This window comes from Delphinus delphis, chromosome 7 (assembly GCF_949987515.2).
Source record: "Delphinus delphis chromosome 7, mDelDel1.2, whole genome shotgun sequence".
In the NCBI taxonomy this organism is placed as follows: Eukaryota; Metazoa; Chordata; class Mammalia; order Artiodactyla; family Delphinidae; genus Delphinus; species Delphinus delphis.
In genome coordinates this window covers 46401343-46413816 of record NC_082689.1, presented here as the reverse complement: position 1 = coordinate 46413816, position 12474 = coordinate 46401343, and the positions used below count along the sequence as shown (strand labels likewise).

The 12474-nt window shown below is 33.1% G+C and overlaps 1 protein-coding gene across 3 annotated transcripts in view; it reads right to left on the bottom strand.

Annotated features, from left to right (window-relative positions):
• TFPI (tissue factor pathway inhibitor) overlaps positions 1-12474 on the bottom strand; it is a 69067-nt gene that overhangs the window by 25665 nt on the left and 30928 nt on the right. For all 3 annotated transcript variants that reach the window (XM_060016455.1, XM_060016457.1, XM_060016456.1), the window contains exons 2-3: positions 11768-11890; positions 6165-6362 (exon numbers count right to left, since the gene is read on the bottom strand). In XM_060016455.1, the coding sequence (XP_059872438.1) occupies positions 6165-6362; positions 11768-11888 (319 nt within the window). In that variant the 5' untranslated portion in view covers positions 11889-11890. The remainder of the gene's footprint in view (positions 1-6164; positions 6363-11767; positions 11891-12474) is intronic.

The following is a 12474-nucleotide window of genomic DNA, read 5'->3' as shown; positions in this document are numbered from 1 at the left end:
ATTATTCTTATACAGAATGTCAATAAATTTCTTATTTGCTCTAAAGATTAAATTATTACAGTATAACCATAAAGTCACCTACATTTTAATATAATAATGTCTCAAAAACTATTTTAAAACTTTCTAACACATTTACAAAAATAATAATTCATGGTGAACTAAGTTTGCTATTCAAAATATCTATGATTAAAATAGTTACTTATTAAAATAATGTGAAATGTGAAAGTAATTCAAACAGATCATTTCTATAGAGGAATGGAAGTAGGGGTGAAAGGAACCAGAATTACCTCCTTCCCCGATTCCTTCTTCTGCTTCATTATCTTAATCCAATTACAAGCTTCATTATTATTTCCAATTACAGAGGAGAAATGAAGCAAATGGTATTTGTGATGTATTTTTTAGTTTAATCTCATAGAATTATTGGAATTACTCCACTTGAGAACTAGAATGCTACTTGTCTTTGACCCATTGTATTTCAAGTATGGATTCTAAATTCTAATTTAAAGGATAATGAAATTCAAATTGATATATTATGTAAAATTTTGACTTGTTCACATAAACATTAGGAAAACTAAGTGATATTTGATTTGTTGTATAATCAATTGTTTTACAGAGAAAAGCTTTGTTCAAGGCAGCTTATTATTAGTTGTATGGCCAGAGAGACATAAAAGGGAGGGAGAGAGAGGCAAGAGAGAGAGAATATGAGTATGAGTTGGCTTAAATGCCCCTTTCAGCCAGTGATCAATCAGGTTATTCTTTGGAGAGTAAAATGTCTACAAATGATAAGGTGATGTGGTTCATCTCCCTTTTGAGCTTTACTATGTTTTATTCAACAGTCTTAAAAAAGATGTGCGTGTGTGTGTGTGTGTGTGTAATTCTAATTGTATTTTAAATGTTAAGAAAACCTGATTTTTTTTTATTGTAAATAACCAACCCCCAGTTAATGTTTTTAGATGGTGGATTGTCATAATAAGCTTACATTAAAATATTTTAATGTACAATTATTATGTTACATTTTTAATTTATGAAGGCAGGGAAAGAATATATACATATAAACAGTATATAAGACTAGAGAGCTGAGTAATCATTTTTGCTCTGTTTTACCTACTGACAATAGCCACGGAACAGGAACATAGAGATGCTTGATTTCAATATTCATGCAATATTAAAAGAGAGAACTTGTTCCTTTCTGGTAACAACCATGGATACCCTATTTAATTTATTTTTATGCCAATTACAGTCTGAAAAGATAGATAAGGTTTACAGCAAATTATCCAAGTTATCATATTTTCCTAGATTTATGCAGAACATAACATTTATTAATGATGTCTTAAGGAATAATGAGAGTATGTTTTACTAATTCTTATTTTAGTAATTCCTTGAACTCCAATGTACATGAATTCACATTTTAATATTTCATCATGAATATTAAAATTAATTAATATCAAAATTAATTCATAATTACCTGATACATTTAAACAATTGTAAAAAAATTTTTTTTTGCCCTATTCTTTCTTCATCTTTTTGTTTTCTGTTGGGAAAGGGGAGGGTAAAATCTGAATGCTAACTTTTATATTTCATATTTGTTGAAGTCAGCCTAGAAAATTTTCCAAGTAGATGGGAAAAGACTCTATGGACAGAATATTCTTGTTACTGGGTAAGTCTTCACTATTCCAAACAAATAAAACACAAAATAAACTTAAAAATAAAGAGAATGGAAAAAGTATTTACATGCTCTTTAATTCCCAGTGGAGAAAATTCCCATGTAAATCCCCATGAAAACCTGCAAGTCACAGTTAGTTCAACTAATAAAATAGTAATTAATATAAACAGAATACCTATTGGAACCTTTAAAAGTTGCTGTAGAGGCTGACTAGCTAAAAAGTTAAGTGGGAATTTGATCTCTTTCATCTAATTCTTTAATTCCCACACTACATACACCTATTTTTCAAAAAATAATAATCAAATACAATGTTGTTCTTGTATAGGCTATGGGAAAAAAGCAACTAAACCAAAAGACAAACATTTTGAAAGCCATGTGTTTAGAAACCATTTTACAAACTATATTTTATTTTTTTCTACCTTATTAACTTTGTTACCATGTCTCTATTATTACATAGGTAAATACATCATGCAAGATTATATATATTTGGAAACAACTGATAAAACAGCTTTACATGCAAAAGGACAGCTGAGCATACATATCAAACTAAACACATGCCTAGTTCCTATTCTCTGAAATATTTGGCTTGACTTTATTCTCAGGCATGGTAATTTACAAGCCATAGTTCTCGAAGGTCTCCAAAATAAAACAAAAATTCAGCTTCCAAGTCTTAATATATAAGATATACATCATATTTCTCCTTTCACTTCTGTCAGTTTTTTCTCTGAAAATTTTCCAGTTCTGTAATGGAGGCATACACATAGACATTGAGGATTTTTATGGTTTTTTGATTAATTGGCCCTCATTCTTATAATGTGTCTTCCCTTTCTCCTGCCAATATTGCTTGTCCTATAGTCTACTTTTACTAATCATTCTTCTGATCTGTGCTTGCATGGTATATCTTTTTTCATCTTTTCACTTTTAACCTCTCTGTGTCTGTATTTTTAAAACGTCTTTCCTGCAGACAACACGTACTTAGTTCGTGATTTTTTTATATTGTCTACTATATACCTTTTAACTGGAGTGATTATACCATTAAAATTTAATGTAATTTTAATATGCATCTTTAATTCATGACAATTTGGCTTCAAGTAATTAATACCACTTTCATCTGTAGTATCAGAACCTTACAACAGTAATCTCGTATGTTCCCCCTCCTTTCCTGTGTGCTTTAGTTTTAAATCTTTTACTATTACTCACAGTACAAGTCTGCTAGCAATAAAATTTCTCAGACATTGTTAATCTGAAAAAGTGTTTATCTCCATTATGAGGGTATTTTTAATAGATCTAGATTACTAATTGGCAGTTTATTTTTTCCTTTAGCTCTTCAAATAAGATGTTCCATTTTCTTCTCTTGTGAATTGTTTCTTGATGGGAACTTGGGGATTCTTTCGATCTTCATTCCCTCATGTATCATTTTCCTCATTTTTTTATGATTTACTTTTTATCCACAATTTTCAGCAATTTGATTATTATATTCATTTGTGTAGACTTCTTTTTCTTTTTTTTTTTTTTTTGATTTTGTCAGTGTTCTTGGTTCTACATGTTACAGTTTTCATCAAATGTGGATAATTCTTTGCCATTTTTTTGTTTACATATCTCCTGCCCCAACTGCCAGGACTCCAATTACCCATTTTGATAGACTTCTTGATTTCCTGTCATGGGTTATTGGGCTATATTCTTTTTTGTTTGCTTGTTTAGCCTTTTTTTAATCCCCACTGTCCTTCATCTTGAACAGTTACTATTGCTCTGTCTTTAAGTTTACTGACCTTTTCTTCTGTAATGTCTAATCTGCTTTAAGTACATCTGGAAAATTTCTTATTTTATATACTGAATTTTTCAGGTTTAGAATTTCCATTTAGTTCTCTTTTATATATTCCATTTTCTCCTTATTATGTTCATGTTTTCTTTAAATCCTTTACCATATTTATAATAGCTATTTTAAAGTCCTTGTCTACTAATTTTGTCACCTCTGTCATTTCTCTGTCTGTTTGAATTGAGCACTTTTTTCCTAATTATGGATCACAGTTTGCTTCTTCTTCAAATGTTTAGTATTCTGGGCAGGGGGGATTATAGATATTTTTGAATATTATGCTGTTTGCTGCTGGATTTTATTGTCTTCTGTTAAAGAATGTTTTACCATCTTCCATTAAAGAAGTGCCTTCTGGCAAGTAGTTAAGTTACTTGTGGATCATCTGGAACTTTTAAGGCTTGGTTTAAGCTTCACTATGGCAAGGTTAAAGTAGCTTTTACTCTAGGTCTAATTTAGTCCTAGTACTAAATTAAATGTAAAATTCTCCTAGTCATGTGGGAGCTCTGGGAATTGTTCCACTTACAAATCCCTGTAATTACTTTCTCAAATTCATGGAATTTCACCAAGTGCATGCAGTTTTATTATTCAGTAACAAACTCAAAGGGACCCTTATCCAGATTTTTTAGCTTTTTCTCTACATATGTCCATTCTCTCTCACATATTGTCCCTCAAAACCCAGCCACATCAGTCTACCAGTCTCCAATCTCCACATCCTCCACCATGGAGACCACCATGCTGTGCTGGTATTTCCCTCCTTTAACTGTGGTCTGAAGTGCCTTCATGCAGATTGCTGGGGAGACCGGAGCGTTCACCTCATGTGTTTCCCGTCTCTCAGAGATCACAATCCTGCACTGCCTTTTGATCAATGTCTGTAAACAGCTGATTCATATATTTTGCCCAGTTTTCTAGTTATTTACATTAGGAGAGAAAGTTCAGCTCCAGTTACTCCATCACAGCTGAAGATGGAATTTTCTCCTTAGGTGATTTTTTAAAAGTTTAGTAATTCTTCTATGTCAGCTATATCCTTAACAGTAGCTTACTATATAAAACACTCAGATATTCAAACAGTAATATCAATGACTTTTGAAGAGATAATGAGGAGATGGGGGCAAAAGACATATAGTTATGGTAGGCAATAATGATGTTTGAGAAAACATTATAGCAGGACATTCACTGAAGAACAAAATCATATTTGATTAATTTCTAAAGAAAAGGGTAACTTTTCACAATGGTGAAATAAAAGATTTGTAAATTATAAAAACTAAATAGGTATGTATTTCAGGAAAGAGGCCAGTTGATGAAATTAAGTAGGCTGCTACATGAAAAAGTGAGGATTACAAAGAATGAGGCAACCAGGCCTCTAGCCAAGGTGCTGAACCTGAGTGATACTCAGTATGAAAGGATACTTGGCCCAGTATGGAAAAGAACAGGGTATAGAAATCTGTGATGAATGGAAAATGACCAGGCAATCACAAAAACCAAAGGTACTACAGAGAACCACTGAATTGCCTAATCTGTGTTAGTAACATTTCTAGCACATCTGTGGAGAGGAAAGAGGGAAATAAGTGCTCTGAGATAAAGAAATTCATTCACATCAATTCTTTTCTGCCAGGTCTGGAGCATACAACAGTCACAGAGGAGAAAAGCTCTCTGTTTTTACCACACTGAGATTTTCCCATAGGCCGAGAGCATCATGATGCCAGGGCTGTTTTGTAAAAGCTGTTTAGGAAAGCATTATCAGAGTGAAAATGCAGACCTGCCTGCTTTGCAAAAAACAAGACACCAGTGTTAACTAAAGATACCATTGCTATGGCCCTACAGTTTAATTCAACTGTCTCTAAGAACATGCAGTGGGGAAATTTGGGACTAGAAACTGCAGAAATAAAGACAACTCAGGATTTTCTATCTCTCAAGTAGCTCTCAATTCAGAAGAATAAAACTGAGATAAAAACATTCAAAATTTTGACCAGTAATTGTTTGGAATTTATCTCAGTCTAAAGAGAGAAAACCACATGAAACATTGTAATTTGTAGAATTTGAAAAAAAAAGTTGTTTTAACATGATTAAAAGAATAAAAGTGTTCAATAAAGTTTAACAGTAGAATGTGATATGCTTTTAAACCTTATAACTCAGTAAAACTATGAAAAGTTGGGTTCAGTAAGGTCTTCATAGGTCATCAGGGATGATATTTTCTACATTATTCCAAGGCTCCAAAGAGAAGGATTTTACTTTCATATATATATTTCTATAATTTTCTAATTAGTAGCTGTTGAGAACCTCAAATTGGATTAATTCATTATCTTGACAGGGAAACAACTACGAGATCATTGTATTGGTAAAGGAAAGTCTAAGTCACTGTGAATAACAATTTATTTCCTGTGAACTCATAGCTACCCAAGGAGGCTGAATTACACTTAATTTGTTGCAGATATAAAATCTGTTCCGCAAACTTAAGGGTTTTCTTCCCTCTTTATTATGGGGAAGAGTATAGGACAATAAGCTTACTGTATTTTATAATGACTGATACAAAAAAATGAAAAACAGTAGTTGAACATTAAAGCTAAAAAAGTGAAAAAGATTCCTTGGAATGTTAAAATAGTTTTAACATTTTTTCTAAAATGATCAAATCTATGATTAGATCTAATAACTCTAAAGGTTTCTGGGTAATAAGTATCTCCAGAAACCTACCTCTTGTACATTTTTCTTTGCACTCTTCCAGACTTTCAAATCGATTCTGATTTCCTTCACATCCCCCATATATAAATTCTTCACATTGCTGAGTGTGAATATTGAAAAAAAATCTCTTTATCATTGCTTTGCATGGGCCATCATCTGCTTTAAATGCACAGAATGAATGTACAAGTTTCAACGGTGGCAACTCAGCATCTACAAGGTAAAAATAAAAGAATAACATTCATTTTTAATACATCTTAATTTTAAGGAGAAGTGCAACAATAATAAAATAGGCTGATATAAGAAACTATGAAAAGTTATCAAAAAGTTAGATAAAATATATAAACTCATCAAATGAGACAGGTCTTACCAACTTTATTAAATTTAATAGTTGATTATTAACCAACTTTTAAGGAAAAATATCAAATATTTTTTCTAGACTCTTGTTATAGATGTTGCTTAAACTTGTACCAGTTGACCAATATGGAATTGAGTAGTAGTTATAAGGTAACTGATGTGTTGACATTACAGATAAGTAGAGATGTCTCCCTAATCCACAGCTGTGTCATTTTTTACATACAAAACAACTCTTTAAAAGCAACAATATCAGGGCTGGTACATGACTCCAATCCTCATAAAAGAAAAAGCAACAGAATATTTATATTCATACATGTATGTATATATCATACTACATTAAACCATTCCCTATTTATGAAAATTTAGGTGTTAAATACTATAAATTACAAATAATTAATTTTCTTAAATTATACACACAAGTACTTCTTTTCTCTAGAAATTAATAATATATAATAACATTTTAGAGTATTGTATATATCTGTATATAAACAAAAAATGACATGAAAAATATATATTTTCCCTTCATCACTGAAGTTACAGCTGTCAATTTGAATTCAAAAATAAGCGAAAGCATTTTCTGAGTAGTACATTTATGCATGATTGTGAATGCTATTTATATTCCTTTCTTTACTTAAAGATTGATAATTCTACACATGACATTCTGAGTTGTTAAAAAATTGTGAGAAGTTAGAAAGCTTCAAGGACCCTAAGTGGTGCATCTGACTGAGAGATGACGCACAATGTGTCACTGAATTAGCACTTTATGTTTTATCTGCTCTATATACATTTTTGTAGGGCTGACAAAAATTTGACCTATCAGTTCTATAAATATCCTTAGGAGCAGATCTTAGAATCTCAGAAGTCACATAAATAATTTTGAGAAATGAGCTAGAATAGAAACTCTGACATTTTCATAACTTATGGCTATATACCATTATTTCAGAAATTCCTATAGCACTTCTCATACAATATGATGGTCTTGATTCCCAAGTTAATGTTACTTTAGAACTCTACAGACACCAAATCATTGAAGCAGTGCTTCAGACAGGCACCTTTAATATAGGCCACTTGTAGAACACAGCTTTACCTGAGTTGCCAAATACTGTATACTTAGGGAAACTATGTCTTATAAATCAATAACTTATATCAAATTATTTCTCATTGATTATTCCCGCATTTTTGACTTTTCATATATTTGATATTCTTTATTATCATGCCAAATCTTTTATTTTACATTTTCTGTATTAAGGATATACCATCTTATTTTCAACCTGCTATTTAGTAATGGTGCCACCAGGTGGTGGCAGCGTACCACAAACAAAGGATATTACACCATAGTTGTAGCAGTTGTCCTGGTAGTAAGAGCTAACGTTTACTGAGTAATTACTGTGCTCCAGACATTTTGCAATTATATTATTTAACGATCACAACAAACTTCTGAATTAGGCATTATTATCTCCACTTTACAGATTATAAAAGAGCACTGCAAAAATTAATTGTTCAGTTCACACCATAAGTGACGGCTTCAGAATTGACCCTCAGATAGTTTTATACCAGATACTGCTCACCTTCTTAATAACTGAGTGATACTGTCACAGATCTGTGTGACTGAGATTCCTTAATTGGCATTTAAGTCAAGCACATAGATTTAATTGTACAATTTCCACTCAATAAATTTTTCTAAACTTCACTTTATAAAAATTAAAAATGGTTTCAGTGATGAAAGCAGGTAATGATTTTATAGCAATTTCCTAAAGAAAACACTAAGAATTAACTTTGAGTAATGTAGTTTACTAATTATTATCTAGTTACTCATTTTTACCATTCATATTTTATTGTATTTCTTACACGAATCCTATATTAGAATATTCTTTTGTGCAGTGACCTTGCAACCTCGCACTTGGGCACAGCATTCTTGATTTGGGGGAGTGATCAGGTGGCCCCTCTGGACACACAGCCATGCTGTGCCACTAAAAAGGGATGAAAGTTTGTCTTGTTTTGATTTTTTAATTTAGATAAACCTTTTCAAAAGTTAACAATCGTGTGTTGGTCATTTGTCAGGCACTGTGCTGTCATGGCAGATATGATAGTAAATTAGGTGGCAGTGACCACCCCCCCCTTCATGAAGCATGCGGACACTAAAGACTTAGTTATATAAATATTCAAGAAGTTCAGGATGCTGTGTAAGTGTATAATAAGATACTTAAGCTTTTCTGAGGGGATCAAGGGTAACTTTCCCAAGACTTGAAGAAAGCGTTGACTGTGACAAGGATCTACCTAAGGCCGTAAAACTGGAAAAAACATACAAGACAATGTAACAGGACTTTAATCTGATGTAGTAAGATAAACAGAATTATGGTTTATATGTAATTATTTTCATAATTAATTTCTTATATTGGGTTGGCCAAAAAGTTAGGGGTTTTCCATCACATCTTACGGAACTTTCTGGCCAACCCAATATTTTATGTCTCACAGTCTGAGAATTAAAATCTCAGTCTTCCCTCCCCCTGTCCTGGGATGTTGAATGGAAGGCTCGTGATATATTTGGGGATGTGTCATATCCTTGACTATTAGAATCCTCATTCTCCTGGAATTTGTTTGGGAACCTAGAGCTTTATGGTTAACCTACTATCTATATATATGCTACTTGACTCTCTAACTAAAATATTTGATTTCTCTGGAAAGGAAGAACACAGACGTGTACTCTGCCTCCTCTGTGCTAGGAAATATGCCAGATGCTTTTATGCAGTTTATATAACAACCATTTAAATGTAGTTATTTAGATCACTTACTTATAGATTAGGATACTGGGAGTCAGAGAGTTTACATAAACTCATCTAATTTTGCAAAGCTGCTATGTGGCAAACTACACATGCATACTTAGGTCTGTCTGATTCTAAATGTTATGAAACATACTTGCCTTTCTCTAAATGCTCCCTGCTAATCTTGTCTCTACCAGTCTAAAGGAATTTAAAAACAAAAAAAAAAAGTTTATCACCACTATTTTTTAATCATTTTTATCTTATCAAAAATTTCTCTATTTCATCCTCCCTGCTGGTTGAACTAATTTTAAAAGGTCTACTATTGACTTGTGAGAGAAGCCGTAAAATCTTGTAATGTTTTTCAATAAAATGCTAGTACAGTATTTCAATGAACTGGCATACATCTATAAAATGATGGCATGACCTTGGCATAATGTGATAGATGGTATCTCCAAAATTGAATCGATACAGACACAGGATCATGCTATCACAAGATTAATTAAAAACAAAACAAAAGAAAACCAAAACTGCATAAGACTGTGCAGCCAGTCAGCTAAGTGGTCTTCAAATCTAGCTTTAAGATCAAAATTTTTCCTTATCCAGGTGGGTTTGGTCTGGATTTATCCAGAGATTTTAAACTTGGGTTTAATTATTGTTAGGTTAATTCTGGTTTCTTGGCTGACTGTGGCAGTAGCAACAGTTTCAGGAACATCCTGGTTAACTGGCATGCATTTTCTCAGCCTAATTGAGGGAGCTTGGAGGAGGTGAATATTAGGAACACTTGGACTCTTTCTCCTCCCACTTTCTAAGACGGGATTGCCTCCTTTGCCCTGTTGGGACTTACTGTAACCTCCGCATTCCTTCTCTACCCAACCTCCAGAATATTAGAACTTTAGCCATCCCTTTTGAAAAATGAGTGGAAGGAAGAATTAGAGTCCATCTCATAGTGCCCACATTCCTACTCTCATAAGGCACATAATGGTTTTTACTTTATCAAATAATGTTCCATCTTTAGGAAATTTTCCCAATAATATATATGTATTTTTTGGTGGCATATAATAATAAGCCTTTATTTTTCATTCATGGGTAGGATGTGAATGGCCCTTCTGATCCCAGCTGGGTTTGCTTCTTATCGACCGGTCAGCTGGGGGCTGATGTAGGCTGGGCCTGCCTGGGCAGATGGACTTCAAGCTGTGGGTCCAGTTGGTCTAGACCTTCAGATCTGCTCCCAGTGTCTCATTTTTGGGTGCAGGCTGAAGTGATGTAGCATGTACCATTTGGCCACTTCCCTGTGCCAAGCTCGCAGATAGCCAAGCTTAGATGAGTCCCCCTTTTCTTTGTATCAACAGCAGCACCCTTATGCATGCCTCTTACCATTTCACTTACCACATTACACTGAAATAATCTGTCTACATTAAAGTCTCCCTTGTGAAACCATGAAATTTTGGAGAACCTGGTCTCAGTCATCACTTCTTCCCTAGCACCTACCAGAGTCTCAGGCACATAAGATATATTTATTCAATCTTTATCAAAGGTTAGTACAAGGAACAAAATCACATTAAAGAGCTGTTGGAGATATGAAATCAAAATGTATTTATGGATATGTTTTGTACATCATAAACATATATACAAATGAATAGAAGCTATCACTTTGTTCAGTCTCTCATTATTAACAATGATGAGATTTTTATCACTAATTTACTAATTTGCCACAAAATATTACTTTTAAGAAAGAAATAAATCTATAATAACGATCACTACACAGTCTCCTCCTTGTTCTATTGTTTTATTGTTAAAACAGTTGATGCTTGAACAACACAGGTTTGAGATGCATGGGTTCACTTATACAAAATGTTTTTTTCAGTAATAAATACTATAGTACTACATGATCTGTGGTTGGCTGAATCTGCATGCAGAATGCAGGACCTAGAGGAATCATGGATACAGAGGGCTGACTATAAGTTATATGCGGATTTTTGACTTCACTGATGGTTGGTACCCCGACTCCTGCATTGCTCAAGGGTCAACTGTATTTTATTTTTAGACACACAACTTTATGGGATTAGAACTATCTTCTATTACCCAGATCTTCTGGTATCCTGCTTGACTAGATTCTTACTTTGGACTCATCTGAGAAGTTTTTATTTGAGGAATAAAGGCAAGAAGGAGAGAATGACTGAAACTTCAGATGTTTGTACTTTCCTTTTCTTTCTCATACTTTTCCCAGACAAAGGGTGACATCAAGGTTCATAGAGAGTTGTATCTATACCATTTTGCTCCTTGCAATTTTTCAGAGGTACTTCAGTATTTAATATATAGTCTGAGAAAAAAGAGATCTTCCTTGCTAAAGTGACTTTATTTTTTGGACTAAGATTTTGGAAAAATGTCACTTCAATAAAAACTGATTTTTCTACAAGATGGAGAAAAATGTATTAAATTTTTGTATTAAAATTGAGAGCATTGACTAGCTTAAAAAGATGAATGCTTTTAACATTTTACCTGTAATGTTTGTATGTTCTTCACCTTCCTCAGGAACAGCATTAAGAGGGGCAGAAGCACAACTAAGCAGCAGACATACAGAAACCCAAAAAATCTGTTCTTTCTTCATTGCGTCAATCATCTCTGAAATACAGAACACAGATATATCTAATAAATAAAATGTTAATGTGGATTTATATACAGACTAGTAGGAACTTTATGCATACCTCCACATGTAAATTTCTATGACATTTAATGTGTATTTTCATACATTTCTGTCCACAAATTCCATGAGTCATATTTAAAACATGTGTATTAGCATTCAATATTGTAGATACACATACTTTCAGTGCATATAGCTAATAATGTTCAAGTACAGAGGTCATATTTCAATCTTGAAAATATACATTAAAATGGCAATAACTGAGAGACATGGGTAATCCTGATCAACATGACTAAGTATGTATTAAGAACCATTTACATTCGCAATTCTATTTGCCACATCTTTCTCATAACTATTCTTTTTTGAGTCAGAACTAATTTTACTTTAATTTTTCTTGCATTTTTCTATTATTTCTTTTTTTGTTGTTTTTTTTTGTTTGTTTGTTTTTTGCGGTATGCGGGCCTCTCACTGCTGTGGCCTCTCCCGTTGTGGAGCACAGGCTCTGGACACGCAGGCCCAGCGGCCACGGCTCACGGGCCCAGCCGCTCTGCAGCACGTGGGTTCT